We start from the raw sequence: 25082 nt of genomic DNA, 5'->3' as shown, positions 1-25082 counted from the left end.
TCATCGTCTTTTTCTCTTCTTCTGTAATTTTTTCCCTTTTCATCTCGTAAGTTTCTTTGACTAAATAAACTTATAATTTTACTTTGTTTTATTGTTTATTAATTTGATATCTTGATTTTGCTAAAATTTGGAATTAAATTTCATAGACTTTCGTCACTTTACCTAATTCCTATGTAATTACCAATATATTTGACATTGAGATTGCAATAGATAAGTGATCAATTTTTTACCTCGGAAAAATAAAAGAAAATAAACAAAATCTCCTATAATATAGAAACATAAATTTTAAACAAAGAAGAGAGAATAGAGATTTAAAAAAAAAAAAAAGATAATCTAATAATAGCAATACTTAAAGGAGCCCTAAAAGAAAAGGAAAAAAAAAATAGAAGAATGAGAATGTATTTTTTTAAAAAAAATTATTATTGTAATTAAACTTGAAGAGTAATTAGAATTAAAAGTTTTCCAAAAATTCATTTTTATTTAAACACTTTTCATAAAAACTTTTTTAAAATAAAAGCACAAATGTGCTTGATAACTATTTTTTAAAAGTGCTTTCCTATACAAATTTTGTTTGACTTATAATATACTAAACCTGCTTTTATTAATATTTTTCCAGGTTGGCTTGTGGAAACTAGAAGTTAGATAATAGTGTTTGTCGAAGTTAGTGGCTAGAAGTTCGTTGGAAATAGTAATCGTAGATTGGCAGACAATGATCACTAGAGATGATGTTCGTAAGTTGGCTATTGAACTTTCTAATTGTATTAGAAAAAAAAGTCATAACAATGGGTTTGTATAGTGTTTACTATTCAAAACCATGACAAAGTAGGTAAAATGTCTAAGCTTGCAAAACAGTTGTCCGAGACAAGGGTTAGGCTTAGAATACCTAACCCCATCCCGTCTCAACCCTTGAAACAAACACCCCTAAAAATCTTCTTCTTCCTTCTCATAATGGTAGATCCACAAGTTACATAGACTTCTCCAATGTATTCCTTCTTACTAGCAAATGCAATATCTTGTCTCTGTTAGACTTGATATGTTCTATCGCTATATTAGATCTATCTAATTCTCAGGGCTCATAGATGGTTCAAGTATCTTGATGGAATAATCACTCTCCAATCACATGATTCATGTTGCAAATCACCATCCTCAAGTGAATTAGGAGTATGAATCGTGGTATAAAAAGGATTAGAATCTCCTTACACTAATTAATGTTATTCTGTCTAAAAGTGTTTTATCGTATGTTATTGGTTGTAAAATGGCTAAGGAAGTATAGGAGCAACTTGAGAAGCGTTTTTCTTCTTTAAGACTAGTGATACACTTTTATTAGCGAAAATTTGATTCATAATATCAGTGATACAACTTTATCGGTGGCAAACTTCTATCAACAATTTATAGAAGTCTCTCGTTAACCTATATTTAATAATGTGGTTTTACATCTTTTGTTCTTTTCCCATACTAATAAGTAAGAACACGAATTCCATTGAATATATCAATAACCGTTAACATTGATATGCAAAGAATTAAAAATGAAACTTTAGACCGTATCAACACAAGTGTAATGAGTATGAATCATTAGTAATTGAAAAAGTTGTCCCTATATAATTATGTTTGGTGTTGTTTACCTATGGTTGCATACACACTGACATATATATGGGATCCACGTCCAAATCTGTAAACAAACATCTCAATCTGATTGACGAGCAAATAGTGATCAATCTAATTACGCCTGAAAACTACGTTTCATCGTTACCGTTTGTGTTTTGATTATGGTCAGTGGTTATCATTATTGTTACACTTTTAGAGAAAATGTTATTTAATTTTGACATTGTTACCGATAAGGTTGAAATTTAGGTTAACCCAAATCACAACAGTATCAGTAGATTTGATAAAAATTCATCTTTTTAGATAAACGCAATTCAATTACATTTGTGGTTGATCTATCAATAAAATTTTATTACAATTATACCAATTTTTTTTCTACATTTATTTTAAACACTTAAAAATTGGGATTGATACTAAATATAAATACTTTAATAATTATTATTTTATATAATTTTAATGCATGCTATATATTTTTTAACTAAGTTATATTTAAAACACGTTAGTTATTTTAACATTAAAGATTTGTTTTTTCTTTTTTTTGTTTCAATAAACATAAATGGTTACTAAACATACTTTTATTTGTTCACTTCTTTAAAAATACCAAACAAGAAATAGAAAAGTTATGAAGATTTCAAATATGCTCACACTAGGTAAAGGAGAATCACATTGTGTCATTTTCATGGAATAATTGAAGTGTAGGGAAAGAAAGAAAGAAAAAAAAAGGTTTAAAGGAAAAAGAAAAGGGGAAGAAGCTTATCTCAGATGGTAAGAACTAAGAAGACATAGAAAATAAAAGAGATCAGTAAGAAAGATATTGAAAATTAATAATTACGTTATGAAGATTTGATTCCCCATCCCCATCTACACCCACACACACCAATCACTATCTTATCAAAAACCCTTTCAAAATCATAGCTTTAAACCCACATCCCAATCCTCCAACCCCCTCTTAATTAAGCCTTTATTTGGTTGGTTCCATAATTAAGTGCTCTATTTTTTTTTATTATTTTTTTTTTACCATTTTCACTTCATTCCTTCAATATTTTGAATCTCTCTCTCAAAGAGAGAGAAATGAAGATTGAATCTCATAACCCATTTTTCCTAAGAAACCATATGAGTTATGTTCTTCTCAAATTTGCCCTCTTTTTACTCCTTACTGCACTTTCGTTTCACATTTTTCTCTCTCTTTCTTTCAAACTAGTTTCATTTCCACACCCTCCTCTTGATTCAACAGAGTTGGCTCAAACCCAACCTCAAAATGGTGAGATATTTTGGCTTGAATTTCAATATTCTTACTATCTTCTTCAAGTTTTTTAAAGTTAATATTTGGTTCAAATGTTGAATGCTCTGTTTTCTCATTGTCATGTGGTTTTTATTCAGATAGTAGAACAGAATGTGATATATTTGTGGGGGAATGGGTGGAAGATTCTATAGGACCTTTTTACACAAATGAGAGTTGTCATTTCATAGAATCTCATCAGAATTGTATGCGAAACGGGCGGCCCGACACCGGTTATCTTCACTGGAGATGGAATCCAGTCGACTGCGAGTTGCCGAGGTTCAATCCCGCCAAGTTTCTTCGTCTGATGAGGAACAAATCATGGGCTTTCATTGGGGATTCCATTCAACGTAACCATGTTCAATCATTGCTTTGCATTCTTTCTCAGGTACAAGAACTAAACTCAGCTCAATCAAGTCTGAACCAATTATTAATGTTGTTTTCGAGTTTGTTTTTCAAGTTTAAACAGGGTTAGATCAGTCCTGTAAATTGTTGGTTTGAATGTGAAAAAGGAACTGTTTTACGCCTCAGAAGTCCATTTTGATGCTAACTTTACTTTGTTTAGAAGCAAAGGAAGCTTTAATGTTACATCTCTTCCTTTATGCTGCCATTATCATGGCAACGTGTTCAGCTAACTTCTACAGTAAACACATCAATTTTCGCATCCTCAATAATTCACCAATCAACCAACTACTATAACTATTAATAATTAACAACTTAACAACTCAAATGGGCCTCCTTCCTCGGTAATAATCAGCCCCAAATTATTAACCCATATATCACAGTATAAAAAAATTACTTGTAGAAATTTATCGACGATAAAGTTTATTACTAATAAAAGTCTGTTAACAACTAAGTCTATCATTCGATAACTTAAGAAAATGTTTTTCAAAAAATTCATTTTTATTTGAACTTTCTTTTTTTTTTTTGGATAAAAACCTATTTAAAAATACACGTTTCAAAATTTGTTTTGATTAGTCGTGGAACAGTTCAAATTTTTTTAATTTTGTTTAGAGTAGTTACTAAACACTCCAATTGTTTTTCTAAAATAATTTATTTTCAAAATTAAACAATTAAAAAGTTAAATGAAATAATTAAGGTAGATAATTGTTTTAGAAAGTCCTTTTTTTGTTGGGTGGGATAGAATAAAATGGTGGACCAAACTTCAGTATTCATAAAATCTGGTTGGATTTCAGAGCTCAAAACCCCACATATTAGGAATAGACAATAGCTGACTTTGTTTCTTGTCGTGTTCTTTATTTATTCTTTAGAATCATTTATTCTGTGTGTTGATTTGTCATGTCTTCAGTACGGTTCTATTTTTGGTGATCAAAGTCCCAATGATAATGTCCCACAGGTGGAGGAAGCAATTGAGACATACCATGACGAAGAATACAGATCCAAAAAATGGCACTTCCAATCTCACAACTTCACACTTTCAGTCATCTGGTCTCCCTTCCTAACCAAAGCAGTCATTTTCGAGGATATAAATGGAGTTTCAAGTTCGGAGATCAAGCTGCGTCTCGATGAGCTCGATGAAGAATGGACGTCACAGTACAAGGATCTTGACTATGTAGTAGTTGCTGGTGGGAAATGGTTTTTGAAGGCTGCTATATACTATGAGAACAACACTGTGATCGGCTGCCATAACTGCTTGGAAAAGAATGTGACCGACCTTGGATTCGCTTACGCGTACAGAAAAGCAATCAGCTTGGTATTCGACTTCATTAAACATTCTGATCACAAGGCGTTTGTTTTGTTTAGAACCACCATACCAGATCATTTTGAGAATGGAGAATGGTTTAGTGGAGGGCAATGCAATAGGACAGTGCCCTTCAAGGGAGGGGAGGTTGACATGAAAGATGTGGATTTAGTAATGAGAAATATTGAACTGGAAGAGTTTGACATGGCTGTTAGATCCGGAAACGGAAAGGCACCAACTTTGAAGCTTCTCGACACAACACGACTCTCGTTGTTGAGACCTGATGGGCATCCAGGTTGGTATAGGCAATTCCATCCATTTGCTCATGGAAATGGAAAAGTACAGACTGATTGTTTACATTGGTGTTTACCAGGTCCAATAGACTCCTGGAATGATTTACTATTCCAATTGTTGATTCATGGTGTAAGAGCATGAGGTTTCAAAGGATGTTTCCCCATTTTTCACAACATTGCAATACAAAGTTACATTATTTCTAAGAATTTTGGATTGCTTCGAGAGTGTTGTTTTACATAGGAAATGGACTAGTTATTTCTGGAAAAAAAAAAAATATATGAATTTAAGGTCACATTTATCCCATGAAATTGAAATGTAATCCATAAAAAAAAAAGTGAACTCCAATGGATTATGTTTGTTGTTTAACAATATATTGATTGATGAACTATGGAATACACCTTCCAAATCTATCTTCCAAATCTATAACCGAAACACTCAATTGTTCTATGATCGAAACACGCAATTGAGAAACTGAAGGTGCTTAATCTGATTGTGCATGAAAATTTACAGCTACTGTTATCAGTATTATTGCTGTGCAGTATGGAAATAACAAATCCACCACATTTACTTTTACCTTTAGCACGTGGAATGAAAGACTTCCAAGGCTAAACTCGACGAGGCTGGCTCCATACCTTATGAGTATGAGGAATGTAAGAGAGATGAGAGGATGAAAAGCTTTATTCTAAATATATTATCTTATATCACAGGGGTGGTAACTATAACCGTTAGAGTCAAATAGTGATAGATTTGTAATTCCAAGTCAATGTAATTAAAAAAGGTAATTCAATTACATTAACGATTTAGACACATTAAGATTCATTCATCAATGAAGATTACTATTTCCCATTAAACGTGGCCTAAATGTTATTTGCTTACATAATTTATTCTAACAAAGAAGCTAGATGTTGAAGGGGATGACAGCCAGCACAGTTCCACTGAAGTTCCAATAATGAATTAAAATTGCTCACCTGATAAAATTATCAGCTCCACCTCGGGCCATGGAAATTTGCTGCTGTTACCAATGTTGCAGCGATGAGAATGGCTGTGACGCTTCGCACCGACCTCCCAAAGTCCAAAGAAACCTTATTAATTGACAGCCAAAGCACAAAGGAAGAAATTTTATATCATTTGAGAAACAAAATACAGATAAGCCTTTGTTCAAGTAATCCAATCCAACAAGTCAAAATCGAATTGAATGTTAAAACTACAACATTACACAAAACTCGTGCACAAACCAGCCTAAAGATAATAATACACATTATGCCCATTTGTGTGCTTTCAAATGAAAATTCCCCGTCTTTTTGCCGCGACATTCATGCATTGTGCACAAAGGAAAGCAAAAAAAGAAGAAAAATAAATCATACTATACTAGGAGGATCACCAGCCCAGCTGCAAACAGCTCGAGGCCAGCGTGTTCTGATGCAATCAACGAGTGGGGCATGTTGAGATGGTTCCGGTTTAGAAACCTCAACATCTTTACTGGCAGATTCGTTTCCTGCTGAAGCAGAAGAAACAGGCACATCTGCCATGAATTCCTCTGGAGTCCACCGTGGTGGAACCGAAACTTTCAATTTGGTCAGCCTGGGTCTTTGAATTGGAGTCTCACCTCCACAGGCTATTTGGTTTCCATTTAAATCGGACTTCGCAATCCCGTTAAAGTGATAAAGATCAAACACTTTTTTACCCATCGATCCTGTTGAATCCTTGAGGCCTCCAAAGTTTTTGTCCAACTCCAGAATTGCCTGCCAGAATTCACTCCAGACAATAAATCCTGTACTGCAAAGATGATCAAGTTTCTCGGGTTGAAGTTTGATATTGACTTCCCTGAGAACTTGATGAAAGCCTTCAACACTGATGAAACCACCACCTCCACTCTGGTCTTGGCCATCAAATGCCTTCCTTATTTGTGACTCCCTCTCTTCCAGTTCATTCTCATCCTGTACAGAAGTATCGAAAGCGAAGAGAACAGTGTAGTGCGACTCACTCCCAACCACCCATATTGGCCATTTTGGGCATTTAAGATATTGGCCAACTTTACAGAAATTGAGAGATTCCAACAAGGTTAGGAATCCAACTTCCACGCTTTTTGATATGCCTTTCAGGGACATTCCACCACCCAAGTCCATCTTTCCATCAAACACATTAGGAACGGCTTGTCCACAAAGCAGTAGGTTTACAATCTCCTGTTTCATGCAATAAAAATCGTATATATATTATGTGTATATATACAAACAGAAACTGAAGGAAATTACATAATTCAATCAAATACAATGCAAATCAAAAAACCTGTGAAGCATGACCAAATGGAGCAGTGACAAGAGGGAGGCTTGGATCATCCCTGTCAGCTTGTACCATATCCTAAAGAAGTACAATTGAACTGGCATTAACAATATAAAGATCCTGAAAGGATAATCAGAAAGTACCATCCAAATTCAACTCAGTTATCAGAAATTACAGAAATTAAAAGGCCTTGTGGACAAAAAAGAAATCAGACATTAGGGCTCACAATGTATAATGGCCAATGGGCACTTACAACAAGCAAATTATAAGTTAGTACTTACAAGAAAAACCACCCACCAATAAATTCACCACTACTTTTCCAAGTTATAAATCAAAGACAAACATTATATGACAAAATGTATGAACAGTTGTACTGCCAAATCCCTCCTATCTATTTTTCTTGATGGTTTGGCTTTCTAGAATATCTAAGTTCTGGCCACCTTTTACAGAAAACAACCAAGATACTGCCTTAATGTCAGTAATAATAGAACCATATCAATTCATTGGTATTTAAAATCTTAAAAAACACAGGAAAAATTAAATCCGACAATTAGTTGAATGAGCGTGATTTGACAAAAATACCAGTCCTCGTGAAAGTAAAGCAGAAATCAGGAATAGCAAGGCACCCATACGACTCTGGAAGACAGGAAGGGCTGCACCGAGCCTCTGTAATGCACTTTCCTGTGATGTGCATGTGGTGACTCTCAGCACTTTCTGCAAATCCAAGCCTGATTCTATTGAAAGACCTTCAAACGCATTTGTCTGTGGAACAAAAAAATATGTATCACATCATGAATAAAATGAAAACGAGCTCTTGACGACCCAAAAAGAAAATACAATCACTGGATTCAAGCATGACCAACTGATTCTTCAGAATGCATCAATATCAAGCTAAATCTAATATACCTCATTTTCTGCAATGTGTCCAGATCCCACAACGCTGTTTCCAGGCACACTTAAAGTTGCTATTACAGCATTTCTATTAGCTCCACATAGAAACAATATCTCACTCATGCTTCTGATCAAAGCCCTGCCAAAAGAGTTTACACATTCATTTTCTGAGCATTTAACTTTTGACTAATAATCATTTTATAAAAGATTATTTGCTAGGAAAGTTACATGTAATGATATAGATTTGAAATGTGACTTACAATTCCTATTTAGAACAAAGACATCTTTGAAGAAATTGGTATATTTTTTTCTAGTAAGAGATTCAAGCCCTTATTCGCCAGTAATTGTATTGGTTCTAGAATTCCTTGATGGTGCGTTGGAGATAGGGAGGCTATGCTCATGGTTAAGAGCATATCCATAACATAAAAAATTTAATCTTACGAACAGTACAATTTTAATCCATGCAGTTTGTCCATGGTATGGAGCTGTGTTCAACATTTGGTGTGGCACTTACAATGATTTCTGCATAAATATGTGCACTCTAGGCACAACTAATTGTGTGCAAATTCACTTTGAAGATGACTTATGCTTATCAATAGCACCTTTGTGCATAGACACACATGTGCATGCAAAACTATACAAATGTTTGGGACTAAATGGGGTCTTAAAACTTTTTCTTTTTATTAGGAGAGACGAGGAATAAGCCTGGGAATGAGACAAAAGCTGCAATTCAGACCCAAAAAAATTTAGACTAAATGAGTCCTTATCATTACAGAAAGCATAAAAGACTACAAACTTCCATAATTTGTATTCTTAAGCATGCCTGATTAGGTTATCACTCACTAAGCACTTGGAGGGATTATTTTACACTTGTTTATGAATAATGCAGGATGAGTGGGTTTCTGACTTTAACTAGTTTGTCCACATTCACGGTTGTCTTATGTGCTATATTATATATGAATCAACTTGAGAATATCAGAAGTGAAAAAAAAACATCAATCTGCACTTTTTATGCATAATGCATGTGGATTTCTGACCCTAATAAGTTTGTAGATTTAAGGTTGTATAATGTGTATTAGACAAAAGGCCATGCTCATCCACTGCCGCAGAAAAGCACACCCACCAAGATGAAGTGCATGGCATGAGAAACTCATTGCTGGAAACAAAATTTCTAGACTTGATGAATAACCTTGAAACCAAACAATGGCTAGAAAATTATATTTATTACAAAAAATGTGCAACTAAACATGCATTTGAACAAGAATCCATGCACTACAGAATCTAGCTTGCTCAAGCACACAAGTCCTTCAAGCAGGAAAATTGACAAACTGAACATTGACACCTACATATTTCCATTCTTTTCAGTTTTCACACAAAGATTGATCACCTTCTTTTCACATCTTCGGTAAGAGCAGCAAAATTATTTGATGCAACACATTCACTGCTAGACAATCTACTTGAACCTAAATTCTGTGCCATATTTGATGCAACTTTACCAAATTCGTCCGGAAAGAAAAGAATGTTCTTCAGAACAAATGCCTGTTGTAACAAAACCAAATGGGCATAAATAAAAAATTACAGACCAAGTCAATAATATAAATAGAAAATATTAGACATATATATGCCTAAACAGTAGATAAGATAAGACATCATCAAATTGGTTAATTATCTAAAAATAGATTCATTTGTATCATGCAAAACGATTTTTTTCTTTTTATATTCGTAAGTGTCTGAGTCAGCTTACGTGCATCTCAACTAATCTCACAGGACAACCCGTCTGACTCTACAACATTTGGGTGTCAAGGAAACTCGTAGAAAATTAATTCCAAAGTAGGTGTCACCATAAATTGAACTCATGACCTCTTGGTTAGTTATTGAGACTGTCTTTCTTTTTACCACCAGGCCAACCCACGGTGGCTATCATGCAAAAACGTTTTAATCGATAAGAAATGGGGGCGGAGGAAACAATCCTCTAACTCATGGTCAAGGGCACATGTTTTATGTCAATTGAGCAAATTGAGCTATGCTTCCTTTAGTTGTCCTGCAATATTGAACTATTCATAATAAGGAAAAATTATCCCTCCAATTTCCACATTTAGCTATGCAATCAAGAATAGTATATTTAATCAAGTCTTTTAAACCAGTTAACCCCAAATTTGGCAGCCATAAGTCCTCTACATAGAGATCTTTTTGAAGGGTGGATCTTCCTGGCTATTACACAAGAAGCGGAACATTCTTATTATGAAAATTACTAAAACCCAATCCTCTAACAGGAATAGGAAGTTTTACCTTGTTCCAAGCTACCAATTGGGATCCCACCACTCTATTTGTTAAAATTCCAGTAAAAGTCCCACGTATAACTTTTAGTCATAGATGGAACCTTCTTGGATAACCAACAAGTGCACGTGCAATGCATAGGTAGGTTCCAGAGAGAGAGATCTGCAAAAGTGTGAGCATTCTGCCTTAGGAGAGTGAATTGCATTTCCAGTTTGAGCATTCTGCCTTAGGAGAGTGAATTGCATTTCCAGTTTGAGCATTCTGCCTTAGGAGAGTGAATTGCATTTCCAGTTTGAGGCTTATCAACAATGTTCATGATGATCAGCTTCTCAAACTTGGTACATTAAAGATCATCCATCAAGAGGAAGCCCTACATAGACCTTAGGCCGATACTGAACATTACAACCCACCCAATCTACCAAACCTTTAATTTCAAGGCTAGAGACCATCACTTTTAAACTTGTCAGGTTAATCTTAAAGACAGAAGGTGCTTCAGAAATTTTACTAATATTAAAAAGATTTCCATGTAAATGAAGGGAACAAGAACAGTGTCATCAAGAAACTGAACGAGGTAAATGATACGAAAAATTTCCTGTATTGAAGCACTCCAAGTGACCCAAATCAAGGCCCCCAACAAGTAATCTGCTTGCAATTACCAATGCAACAGCAAAGGGAAGGTGAGAATCTATTTGATTTTCTTTGATTCTAGAGTTTTCCGTCTTCTTATTAATAATACTTGAGAAGTTTGCACAAGAAAGACATACTGTGATCCATGTTCTCTAACAAGAGCTGAAGTTCTTTTAAATCCCAAGATCGAGTTTGGCAACACCTTTTTCTTTCTCTTCCAATCATCAATGCAATCTTTTTTTATGTAAGAAGACTAAGGGTTAATTGGGAAATTAGGTAATATTCTAGGTTAACTCCCTTTTTACCCCACGTGTAATAGAACTGAAGCACATTATTCACAATCTTGGTTCTTGGAGGATTTCTCCTTCATGTTACTTCAGCCACATCATTTTTTGTGAAACAAGAATGAAAATTTTTCTTTCCTTCACGGAATGCAAATTGGAAATCAGTGAAATACTACAGAATTTGAGAGGATCACTTTTATTTTTCTACCAGAATCTTAGAAATGACCTAATAAAGATCAGTGTACTCTCTTTTTTCTTTTCTTTCTTTTTTTTGTGAACAAGAAAACGACACTTTTCATTAAGAAAATGAAAAGAGATTAATGCTCAAAAGATACAAACACCAACATTTTTGTACAACAACTGCGACAAGAGGGATCAAACCTCCGACCCTTACAGGTGAAGGTTACGTCAATTACCATTGAGTTAAGCTAGTGTTCTCAAAGCACAAGTCTCTTGATCGCCTCAAGACGAGAGGCAACAAAAAGGCAACGCCTGAGCGAAGCTAGGCCCATTGAATATATAAATAGTATATGTAAAATATGAATATAATAATAATAAGATATAAACTGTAAGAAAAACCTTATTGAAAGAAAAACTAAAATTAAAATTAAAATATAATAATAATTAAGAATACATAAATAGTACGATGAACATATTGAGAGAAAAATATGTAATAATCAATGCAATCTTTTTTGATGTAAGAAGACTAAGGGTTAATTGGGAAATTAGGTAATATTCTAGGTTAACTCCCTTTTTACCCCACGTGTAATAGAACTGAAGCACATTATTCACAATCTTGGTTCTTGGAGGATTTCTCCTTCATGTTACTTCAGCCACATCATTTTTTGTGAAACAAGAATGAAAATTTTTCTTTCCTTGACTGAATGCAGATTGGAAATCAGTGAAATACTACAGAACTTGAGAGGATCATTTTTATTTTTCTACCAGAATCTTAGAAATGACCTAATAAAGATCAGTGCACGAAATGTCAAATGACCCTCCGCTAAAAAGAGTCTAAAGGGTACAACAAAAACCCTTGGAAAGCGATCCCTTCCCATTTTTCCACCTTTCCCAGATTAGCTAATTGTCTTATTGGGATGGTTCGAACACTTGTCTTTGGGAAGACTGTTGGTTGTGATAGAACCCCTCTGTTTTTGTTCCTCTTCCCACTCCACCCCACACAGATGGCTGGAGAAAGCGACTTTTGTGGGTCCAAGTTTTGGTATTTGGAAAGAAAAGGAGGAGCTGGAAGGAAAACCCAAAGCATTTGTAACATTCACCAAATAAAGGAGGTTGGATGTTATCTGGATTTGAACGGAAAGAGGAGAGATATCAGCCAAATCAAATGGAAGGTTCAATTAATTTGTGGCATCATAAACATGAAGAAAGGGTCTATCAATTTGAAAGGGATTTGGACAAAGAATGTAGAGTAGTGATCAAATTGTTGCTCTAATCTCTGGGCAAGTGTCGTGTAGTTGGTAGCGTTAAACTATCACCATTGAGCTCCAGTCGTGTTGTTGGTGGACATTGAAAGTGATGCAAGGGTCTAAAAGAGTTGGCTGGTAAGGCTTATCCATGAAGTGGATCGAGAGCCTTATTAAGACCACTGCAATTTCTGTTTTTTTAGGGGATGCTTCCCTCAATATTAAAAAATCAGTGAGTAGAAAGAGAACCACCCTTCTTGTTATCTTATGAGGGAATGTAAAGCTTAGCTCGGTAACCAAAGTGAAGGAGTTGTGTGAGTTCGGCAAAATAGCTATTTTTCTTGTGCTTTTCCAACAAAAAGTTATTATTACCATCATCCATCTTTCCAAAAAACTTACGATAATGGGGATATTTGCAAAGGCTATTAAAGGATGAGACAAGCCAATCAAGAGTTATCCATGAAAGACAGCGAGAGTAGAAGAAGATCTACCCTATTCAATTATTCGAGCTTGTGACCAAGCCAATTCTTCTGGTTGAATGGAGAAGATATTCCAATCTATAAGTTGATCTGGAGGAAAAAGTAGTCGAAGAAGGATTGGTAGTAGCACCCATGGTGGCCGAAGCCAAGGACACGGTTACAGAACAGAGGGGGTAAGGAGAAAGGAGAGAGAAGAGAGCATTTCTCAATCTTCTATGAAATGCGAAAGTTTTAGATACAATCTCAAACCTCTTACTGTTTTGTTTTGTTTTCCCATTTCTGTTATTTTTCCTTCTGTTTTTATTGTTCTTTTTTTCCATTCCTGTTTTTATTCCGTTTGTTAAATATGTGTGTATATTTCACAATATGTCAAAATATACACACATATATTTATTTTTCAAAGAAAAGAAGAAAGTAATAATGTATCCCAATGTGTCGTGTCCAACTATTTTTAAGATTAGCGCGTCTCCATGTCAATGTCGTGTTGTATTTGTGCAGTATGTCAATGTTTGTATTTCTTAGAAAATTAATCTCTCTAAAAGTGAGTTGCTTGGGATTAATGTTATTGATTTTGATTTTGAATAGATATTGAACACATTTGGTTGTAAACTGGGTTGTTGCCTGTCTACCTACTTGTGCGTGCCTTTGGGTGGGAAGGCTAGGGCAACTACTTTTTGGCATTCGATTGTTGAGAGGATTCGACATAAGCTTCATAATTGGATGTATACCTTTATCTCTAAAGGTTGTGGCTTTAGGCACACAATCATTCAAACTACTCTTTCTCACAATGATAGATCCAAAAATTTTGTTGACGGGGAACTTTAGAATTCAGTGAAAGTAATCTAGAAGAGAATGTAAGGAGTGTGGAGCTTGAACTTGGGTCTAGAGGGGGTTGTATGACAGTCTTACCACTAGGCTAGCTATTGTTATTAGTATTATTTCAGTTTATACATATATATTTTATATAAATAGCATAAAATTAAAGGGGAACTCGAGTCACCTGGGCCTATACTAAATCCATCAGTGGTTTCTAGCATCCCTACTTATTATTTATCCTTGTTTCATGCTCCTTCCTTGATCATCAATAACCTAGAAAAGATGGTTCCCAACTTTTCTTGGAAAGGTTCTTGTCGTAATGGCAACACGCATAATGTGAATTGGAAGATTACAAACTGATGGTGGTATTGGCATCGGCAATTCTCACCATTGTTATTTAGCTCGTTTGGCTAAATGGACTTGGTGTTTCCTCATTGAGTGGGATGCTTTATGGCGATAGTTAATTGTTATGGCCAAGCATTGTGCGACTATCAAAGTTTGGCCAATATCTAGTTATTGATGTTCTTTAAATTCCCCTAAAGATTTATTTGTCGGACTATTGGCTTGGTTGCTAGTCGTGAACAACGTTGCATTGGCAATATTTCTTCTACTTCTTTTTGGAAAGATTTTAAGCTCAATTGCAGTTTATCTTTACTACATCCCCCCGCCTTTTTCATCTTGCTTTACACACCGATGATATTGTGGCTAATGTCTGGATTGATGGTTCAAATTCATGGGATCTACACCTTCTACATAATCTAAATGACTTGGAGATTTCTGAATGGGCTACTTTATCTCATAACTTATCTTTTGTTAGAATCTGCACAACATCAGATACTTGGACTTGCACTATTGATCCCTCTTTAAATTTTACAATTAAATCTCTCATGGCGGATTTGGTGGGTAGAGGTTTGGTTGATTCTACTAGTAAGGATCTTTACCATATAGTTTGGTAAGATCGTTATCCAAAAAAGATCAATTTCTTGGTGCTATTAATGGGACTGATAAACCACAAAGGCAGATGCTTTACATGCATCTCTCCCCTTCTTGGGGACACTTGTGTTGTTGATACATTGAATCTCCACCTCACTTATTTGCTCGTTGTTCTTTTGCAACTCGTAGCTGGAATCTTATTTTGGAAGCTTATGGTTGGTCTTTTGCTTGTCCTAATTCTATATTTGATCTTCTAGCTTCTTTATTAGTGAGACATCCTTTTGGTCGTTCTAAAAGAACAATTTGGTTGGCTAATGTGCGAGCATTCTTCTAGACACTTTGGGGTGAATGTAATGATCATCTTTAAGGATTACTTCTCACTTTTTAAGTGGTCTATGGATTTAGTTTTAGTTAATGTGTTTCTTTGGTGTAAATCTAATCATCCTTTTACTCATTATAGTTTATATTTTTTTTCTTTCCAAATGGAGAGCTTTCCCTATTAGGTGTTGCGGTTTCCTCTTATTTCATTTATCAATGAAAATTTTCTTGTTCCAAAAAGAAAAAGAAAAAGAAAACAAACAATATTTGGCAGGTTGCATCAGTAACTTAAGTTACATATTCATACGCACAGCTGTTACTAGCTTCGAATTTTCATTTTTTGAACTAACAGCAAAACAATAAACAGGGAAGGACTTCAGGAGTTTACTGTGGATACCATAAATGCAAAGTAAGAAGCGTAGATGTTTTGAAAGCAATATGAGCAACTTAAATGTCAAATAAAATGCTGTGAGATATAGTAAAAACTACATTCTGAGAAATTAGGGATTACTTGAATAGTTGCTAAGACGCCACAGGGCCCACCTTCATGCTGCACTAAGCCCATTGATGTTTCTGGATCGGGGCTAAACCTAAAGAAAGTTCTTCCAGTATTAGCCAGTAAGGGTATTAAAATGAGCATGCCATATATATTTTCTCTTTTAAAACTCAAACTATAACTGCTTGATCCGGTTTTCTCAAAGAAAGAAATGATACATTTCAACCAGAGTTCAATTCAAATTTCCCAATCATAGTTTAAACAAGCGCAAGAAGACCACAATTGATGAAATCATGGATAAAAAAAGAAAAAGGAACGCTATAATGTATCAAGAATCAATTTCAGATACATGATGTATATCAACAAGAAAAATGGAACCTTCAAAATTTCTAAATTGTAACACATCCCATTCTAAGTATAAGTCACCTATACCACTTGCAGCCCTCTTAAGTCTTATTCACAATTACATTCCTCTATCATATAGAAATCAAGTAGCAATATTAATAAATACAGCAGAAGCAGAACATAATATAAGACTAATACCCATCCTAAGAGTTAAGACTTCCCACAGAAGCCGATGCTAGTACAGAGATTTAGCACACCTTATGCCTTGATTACTCCATTGCGCAAGTATTTCTTTGGAAACCTCGTCCCCGAAGACCATTGAAAATAACTGATTCGCTTCAGTTTCCAACAATTCTTTCCCCAAATTCTCGTCTTTCACACTAGAATCCTTCCCTTTCTTCACCGACTTTGACGAAGAACCCACTGCTTCAGAATAACTCTTAGAGGCCAACATTCGCTTCTCAGCGGCAGCAGCCATAAGCTCCCGTTGCAACCTCCGGCTCTTCACTTCTGGAGACTCCTCCGATGAGGAAGTCGGAGGTCCGACCGGGGAATCCCTGGGCTTGCTCCGTTTAGGTTCCGGCGGTGAGTGTTGCTGCATGCTCATCCGTAGAGCCGCTCGGAGATCTTCCTCCTCCTGATCCGCCATTGAATTCCCGCAGATCGGGGAGCAACAAGCCCTAGTTTAGCCAACTAAGACACCAATTCCAACAGCTTAAATCAATATAATGAATCGGTGTTTTGAGTATTGAATTAAAGCGAAAACAGGAGGAATTTGATGAGACTTCCAAAGAATTCGAACCAAGAAGAAAGCGGGTGACGAAGAAATTTGGATTGCAAATTTGGAAATGAGAGATTGAAATTTCTTTTTCTTTTTCTTTTTCTTTTTCTTTTTCTTTTTCTTTTTCTTCTTCTTGTTTTCTTTCCTCCTCCCGAGTTTGGGTTTGTGATTTCTACTATATGTTTATGCAATTGCGGGATGGTCCGAGTTGGCTGAGAAACGGTGTCGTTTACTTTGGCTTTTGAATTTTGCAAGACAGATTTTCTAAATAGAAAATCCTACTTTTCCTTTTATTTCTTTTTCAGTTTTAAATTTCTTTCTAATCACACCTGTATTTTGGTCCTGTAACAGTCATCCTTCTTTCTATTTTACTGTTACTCGTTTAAAATAAAAGTAAAATATACAATACAATGATACTCGTTTTCAAAAGTTTGAACTTTCGATATCGGTTAGCTGAGCTCACTTTCATAACTATCTTGAGTAAACTTTGCACCATGTATCTAACTTTAAAAATAATATACATATATTATCCTTTCTTTGTTCATCTCCAGTTTCTCCGTTCTCTTTTTTTTTTCTTCTTCCTCCTTTTCTTATTTTCACTTATTTTTTCCTTCCTAATCATTCTTTGGATCTTTTCTTCGTCTTCCTCTCTTATCTTTTCTAATCTCCACCTCTCTATAGCCTCTTTTCTTCACCATTAATTTTTGTCTATTTTTCAAGCATGCAACTATCAGTCATTTTGTACTTTTATTTCCTTTCTTTAACATCTCTTCTTCAACATAAACTTGCAAATCTTAAGGACCATAGACTCTTGTCGAAGATCGGTAGAAGATTTGATGGCTTTAAAATTGCTATAGTGAAGAAGAGGAACAACAACCACTGAAGTGAGCCTAAACCCTAAACCCTAAACATGACCCTTTGGAGATTGCAAATGACATTTGGAGGAAGAAAAAAGAAGAAGAAGAATAAAGAAAATAGGAGATGAACAAAGGAATGAGAAAGAGGGTAATTTTAAAAAGAAAAACGACACATGCTACCATAAAAATGGGCCACGTGGAAGGGATGTACGATTAGGTAACACCGCACCCAAGTTTTACTCTTTTGGAAAGTTTACTTGAACGAAATGAAAATTTAGGGGCGTTTGGGGGAAGGAAAGAAAAATGGGAGAAAATGAATAAGGAAAAGGGGATAATGAAAAGTAAATGATTATTTATAATCTTTGTTTGGGGAAAATGATTAAGTACGAGGATTGTGGGGTTTTGTTTGGGGGAATGGAATAAGTGGGAGAATTATGAAGGATTATTTATAATCTTCGTTGGGGGAAGGATTATGACCAAAAAAATTTTGAGTTTAGTTTTTTTCTAACGAATTGAATTTTTCAATTTCTGTTTTTTTTTTTTTTAATCTACTAATCGAATTTTTGTTCGTTAACCATGGATACTTTATATTTTTTTTCTTTTTCTAAAACGTGAAATTGCTATCGTAAATCACGTGTCATTACTAGATTTCGATAACGATGTCATTTTCCACCGTATGGTACTATGTGTTAGGTGGAATGTCCATAAATTAATTATATACGCATCATGCAACATCGAAAAAGAAACTGAAATACATAGTTAAAATCCAGTACAATGTAGAAAACGAGTAAGCAAATAAGTAAAACAAATACATGGTTCCGACAAAGAGAAAACAAAATAACGTCTAGCACGAGAAATGAAGCATCATATTCATGGGTTATCGGGGAGGAGGACCCTACAGTAAGCGGCCTTCATCGGATCAGACATCCTGATGAAGCTTCTCATTAGTGACACCTTCTCCGTCACTATCATCACACATTTACTAATGTCCTCAATAGTAAGGCTCGGGATGGACTTCATATTCGTAATGACTTCCTACACCACCGGGCCCTTCCAGTTGATTGCTTTATCAGGTCATTCTGCAATGGTCTTAAGTTGATCAGTCGTAGCGTCCATGACCACTAGAACTTGCTCTAGCGTCACTTGTCCGACCAGATCAATTGGCCATCATGTCATCTGACGACATATTCATCCTCGTGCTGCACATAATCAGGAATTTGGTCTCGAGGTCATCCTCTACGAGAACACCGTCACTGGGTCATGGCACATTAGACTCGATGTTCACAAACATCTCTGCACAGAAACCAGTCATGCGGTCTTTTCCAAACACGTACGACAACTTGTTGTAATGTGGGAAGGACTTGTTCAGGAGTCCTTTTGTTGCAGGATGTATATGAAAAATTCACAAGGAAAAACGCAAAGCGTTTAGCAATCTAGTATACCCTGTTAATCATATAATTAATTTTAGAATCTTACCCACACTCAATTGTCGAACACGTCCCTCTTAGCGATGATGCACTTGACATCATCATTCCAGCCACAACCACTGTTTGTTGGGCTCTTCATCTCAGCAATGGCCTAAAACGCCTTTTTCAACAATTTTATTCGACTTTCGATGACGGTGGTCGTCAAACTGCAACCAGGCATTCTTTCTCCTAACATTCTAACCAATTATGCTAAATAACCCAAGCAAAAGGTCCCGTTGTCTAAACTCTACCCCCCTCCCCCCTCTGTGTTCACCAAGTTCACGAGGCAATCTACTAGGCATGCCTCATATGCCTGTGTCTAAGAATGCTTTGGGTTCCTATATGAAATGACCATTCTGATAACAATTGAATCATATCAAGTATTGTACGAAATGAAAAACGTATAAACATATAGACGTGTAAACATGTAAACATATAAACATATAAACCGACGAAACATTAAGAAAAGTAAACATGAAGGACAAACTTTTTTTTTAAACCAAGTCTCATTATTCGAAATAGTGGGACAACAAAGAAACAGGGAAATATGCATACTACAACAGTTTTAAAAACAGGGTTGTACTACAAATGAAACGATACAACACGTTACGCAACTGCCATTTGGTAAACATCGACGAAGCAAGTGCATTCCGCCATTGAGTCCATTCGTTTAAGGCCTCAATGTATGTGATGTCGTCACCACTAGTAGTTGCGTGTGTTGAGTCACCCTCGTCTTTGTCTCCAATATGTCGGCGTTCATCATCTCTCGATTTATTAAATTATGGAGGAGACAACAAGCCACAATAGTCTGACATTGGACTTGAATCGGGTAGTGGGATTTCTACGTAGTATTACCCAACATCCTTTCAATAGGTCGAACACTCTTTCAATTACATTCCATGCATAAGAATGTTTCATGTTAAAGAACTCCTTCGGTGTTGTGGAGCGTTACCGACACCACGCCAGTCTTGTAGATGATAACGTTGCCCCCCATTCGACGCTAGAAAACCCTCTACATTTGGGCATCCCGTGTCACACGGGTGGTAAAACTCTTGAGGTATAAGGTTCCATTATGTTAAGGCGTTAACCCCAAGAAAGAATGAATAAATTTCAGACTATTTTAACAAGGGTTAGTGGGAACATATATCTCACCCTTCGGAACCTTTAGACCGTTAGGTTGGGTAATTGCATCTGGTAGGATACACAAGTCCGCTGCAAATCCTTCTTAGCTGGCTAAGACGAAAATGAAGTCCCCCTTTGTATCACATATGTCGAGGACATTCGGTACCACTTTGCTTTTTGTGTTCGATAACTTGGTCGATCAGCTACGGACATGTTAGCTTTTATGTACATACCGTCTAATGCCCTTAGACAATTCTACAGCAAATATCGAACGATGTTTTTTAGGTACGACCAGTTTGAAAAGATAAGTTAAAAAGAAACGCTAAGTTGTTTAGCCCTAACCTCGAAACATTGCCACCTCAAGTCTGTGCATGTGCTTGTTATAGTCTCGGGACCTTAGTTTATTGGATTTAAGATTATAGTATTCAATTTCACTAACAATTATTTTTCAATAACGACTTTATTGAATGAAATATGATTACAAACTACAAGTTTTAAGACATAAACTCCAACAAACTTTCACTCGAACTAAAAATCCCAATGAGATAAAACAACGTTGAATTTAACCATGAGAAAATAACACATATAAGTACAATAAACATATGAATACAATAAACTAGGGCATATGTCCAATATGTACTAATGTTTTAAATGTGTCATCGTTATCTATAACTCGACATAAAAAAAGTGTCATTGTTCAGATGGTAGTCTGTTTATTCATGTCCTTTTTTCGTTGTTTATGACACTTATTTCGTGTCATGTTTTAACATTTCGTTACACATGATTTTTGTCAAGAAATGTGCTATCACAAGAATGTTCCTATGTAATAAATGCTTTATATTTTGACACTTTTTAGCGTCGTTATTTTTCAGTTCACAACACATATTTTTATGTCATATATTTACTTATGTCAACATTTTTCTGCCATAAAAAAAATAAAATTCATGATTCAACATTACCCACATATGTTTAGAAAGATCTTTATATTTATAATAAAAATTAAAATTACATTATCGTCGATAACAATTTTACAAGAATCCAATACATAAACTGAATGCAATAAAAATACATGTATGGTTCAGCTAAAATACTAAAAACTAATGCCCAAGCCTTGGTCACGGGTACCCCTTGCCTTCGTTTGGTATAAACTCTTTTGCTTGTTCCTAAACTTTGAAACATAAGTGTGGGAGTTACAATATTGTACAAAGCACTTCACAAAGCAATAAGGTGCTCAACCTTCCCTATCTTGAAAATATATTTCCAAATTAGCAACAAAAGAATAAATGAGAATGCTTGAGACAAAGAAAATAATTTCTACTTTAATATTTAGTGAATATTCTTTTTGTATTCATTTTTGCATTGATTTTGTTTGCTTTAGCGTTTAGTAAGCCTCTCCATATTGCTGAAATTTAAACTATAACTTATCATCCAATTCCTAAATATGGTAGTAAATCATCATTATTTGGTTATCTCATTTTAAAAGATTCTTGTTCACGGAGGATGAAACCATCATTTTACCATCAACAAATGATCATGCCAGTCAAAGTTCAACAGTTAACTAATTGGATATAAAAAGTGATGTTTGTTTGATGAAGCAAGTGTAAGCATTACTGCAATCACAATATTTTGGAAACCTTCTAAGTTCCAACAACTACTGCCAACATAACAACAGAGAAAATTCTTCTAAATCCTTTATTCTCAAACTTGAACTAGAATGAACAAAAGGGTGTAGCTATCATAAAACTAGAAACATAGCCCTTGAAGTATGTACCTGGGAAGAGCAATGAATATTATATATTGAAATCATGGTATCTAGACCAACATTAACCTTGTAATCTCTTCTTTTGTGCCTTAACCAATGATGAGGAATGTTGTTTGCATTATAATAAAATAAATCACTTTGAAAAACTGACTAAGGAAAAATTTCAACCCAAGGAAAAGTATAGTGAAAGCAATCAACTTAAAGCCTATGGATGAAAATGTTCAAGAGGCCACAAAGCAAATGTCAACAATAAACAGACATATATCTCTATGTATGTAACGCTAGAGATTAGGAAGGAGACGTGAATGAACTGGTATCACATCTAAATGAGAGGGATCTTGAGAACATGAAAGTAATGTTAAGAAAGACTTAAAAGAATTAAAAGTTACTATTTATATTAACAAGTGTATCTTCCTTTTCGGTGGCTTGATCATAGGAACTTTAAAGTTAAGCGCGCTTAATCTGGAGCAATTCTATGTTGGGTGACCTCTGAGAACATTCCTATACTAAAACTTTACCAAAATTTTCCCTCCAAGTTTTCATTTATTAAATATATAATTATTTTTATAACCCCTAATCCCTCTCCTCAACCCAATTGGGCATTGTCCTTTGTTCCAAAGGAATTAGATGTAGAACAACATTACTCAAACACTATATCCTTTACCTTAAAGTAAAAGAGATAAACAAGAAATAATGAAATAATGCAATGCCTTTTCATTTTGTATAAACAAGAAAGGTTAAATAATTGTGGAGGTTAGCTGTGAATGAAACTATGGGAGTAGAAGAGTAAAAGAGCACCAAATGGTTTCACAAACAGGAAAATGAACTTTTTAACAAACTATTATAGAAAGTGTTGCAGCACATACAAACATATAATTTAAATATTCTTCTTCGTCCTGCTCCTCAAACACTAAGCAAAGATGAAGAAGAATTCACAAAATGATCGTTGCACTAATTTTAATTCCATTTTTCATGGTGTAGAAGGTTGGAGAATATTGTGAAAATTTTCTAAATTAAATAAAGAAAAAAAAAAGAAAGAAAAGACGAATGAAAACACCAGAAAAGTCTCAAAATATCTCAAACTCTCTATTCTATCCTATTTAAACCCTTCATCGTCCCTTAATTGCCCTATCATCAGCAAACAATAAGTTGAGTATGAATTATTATTAATATTGACTTATGATTCTAGAGTGATTTTTATGTTTCATGATCCGCTACTTCCAAATTTAGGTCTATTCAATATTCACATTGCATTTGAGTCTAATCATCTAGCGAGCAACCTTTCTAGCCCTAACTTGATTAGATGAAAAAGCAAATTGACTTAAACACTTTTTGAAAACTTCGTTGGTATGTACTTTTTTTTTTCTAGGTTTTGTTGGAGAGTGAAAGTATCGTAGAGACAAAATTGTTACAAAAATTACTAGAAGTAATTGACAAGAAGAAGCATGAAAGCAAACAATATCTTACACAACAACCAATTCAGATCATGAGGCGATACCAAGACTACAAACGGCAAGAATATAATGACAGCTATCCATGCATGTTCCTTCAACTCTTGCAAGTATGTTGCTTTCTTTTCAATCCTATTTCCAAGTCCAAGACACTTACCCGCATTGTTGAATAACAAGATACAAGGAACAAAAGAATTTAAATGGTTGATGCCTGAGATAAGAAATGTAGCCTGCGATGGAACCTTTAGTTCTTCAATATCATTCACGTTGGTACGTGACATACCCTTCCATGGTATCTCCTTCTTATCCTTTGGGAAGCTAAGTTAAATCTTCACTATTACACTAACACAAATGAATATTTAATAAAAACTCTCAAAACAAGTATCATTTTTCTTGTTTTTCTTAACTCATTTGGGTTTCTCCAAACTCAACTAAGCTTAATAAGCATACAAGAGAAGAAAAAAAAACCAATCAAACATCAAAACATACAAATCACATTCAAAATAAACAACTTAAAAATTTTCACACACAAATCACACAACATGAGTATGTTGAAACTTGAAACTTGTATGTCCAATATCTCATCTAAACACTTTAATCTCTCTATTCTTTCGCTCAACAAAATTTTTAAGTGTCTATACAAAGCTAGTGTAAACCCCAAACCATAAGAAAACTTGAAACTTTTGAAAGTTTGAAAGGTTAGGTTTAGAATGTGTTGGTATTCGAAATTTACTCAATGAAGGTTTTAGAGGATATGTTTTGGTCGTTGGAAAGAATAAAAATTAAGTTAGGGTTGCTAAGGTGAGTTTAATTTTTAGGTTGAAAAAGAGAAAATTTTGACGAAGTGTCAAGAAGTTGAGTACTTGGCGTTTAGAGGTTATAAGGTTGTATGTTAGACCGACAAAATAATGAAAAATAACCTCTAAAGAGGTTATTAGGCAAGATGACTTGAGTAGGCGTCCAAGGCTTGTGGCATTAGGAGAGCAAACTGTCATGCCCCGCCTCGCACACATTTTTAAACTTGTCGTGAAATGAAATGTGATTTAAAAAATTTGAACCATTATCCATTTACATACAAACTTAACGCTAATAACAATATTTTAAGTAATGCAACACATCTCTTATTTATTTAAACAAAAAAAATTCTACAACAGTATAAAATAATCTAAAATTCTTAAAGAAAGGGCTAAACAAAGAAATGACAAATGCATTCACAGACTTCAGCCCTTAACGATCCTTTAACTCTTCAACTTGATCGTTTAGCTCCTTGACTAATCGCTTAGTTCTTATTGCCTACCCCTTTGAACATGATCGCTTAGCATCCTAAACAATCGCTTACCTCCGATCACTTACCTTTCTAAACGATCGTTTACCTCTTACAACTTGGAGAGGGAAAACTTAAAACATAAGTCAAAAGACTTAGTGAGTGATACTTTAAAAACCTTTTTGAGAATAAAATTCATAAATCATGTTCATTTAAACATGGACTCAATGCCTAAATTCAATAACACATTTCAAATCTCATAAACACAAATTAGTTTCACTTGTTCCTTTCACAAAGACATGAATCATTCTCGTGCATGGACTATTGTAATG

General features: G+C 34.8%; 2 protein-coding genes across 2 annotated transcripts; one reads left to right on the top strand and one right to left on the bottom strand.

Annotated features, from left to right (window-relative positions):
• The first annotated feature begins 2366 nt into the window (after positions 1-2366).
• LOC101209033 (protein trichome birefringence-like 26) lies at positions 2367-5185 on the top strand. Its single transcript, XM_004139609.3, has 3 exons — positions 2367-2863; positions 2983-3269; positions 4239-5185. Exons 1-3 carry the CDS (start codon positions 2674-2676, stop codon positions 5016-5018), a joined length of 1257 nt encoding a protein of 418 aa, XP_004139657.1. The 5' UTR covers positions 2367-2673; the 3' UTR covers positions 5019-5185.
• A 782-nt stretch (positions 5186-5967) lies between these two features.
• On the bottom strand, positions 5968-17000 carry LOC101205336 (ubiquitin carboxyl-terminal hydrolase MINDY-3). Its single transcript, XM_004139593.3, has 7 exons — positions 16305-17000; positions 15718-15796; positions 9436-9587; positions 8064-8187; positions 7740-7919; positions 7164-7235; positions 5968-7060 (listed from the first exon to the last, which is right to left on the bottom strand). The coding sequence occupies exons 1-7, from the start codon at positions 16694-16696 to the stop codon at positions 6236-6238; spliced, it is 1824 nt and encodes a 607-aa protein (XP_004139641.1). The 5' UTR covers positions 16697-17000; the 3' UTR covers positions 5968-6235.
• Between the last annotated feature and the right edge of the window lie 8082 nt (positions 17001-25082).

Source organism: Cucumis sativus, chromosome 7 (genome assembly GCF_000004075.3).
Source record: "Cucumis sativus cultivar 9930 chromosome 7, Cucumber_9930_V3, whole genome shotgun sequence".
Taxonomy (NCBI): Eukaryota; Viridiplantae; Streptophyta; class Magnoliopsida; order Cucurbitales; family Cucurbitaceae; genus Cucumis; species Cucumis sativus.
This window is presented reverse-complemented; position numbering and strand designations above follow the sequence as displayed.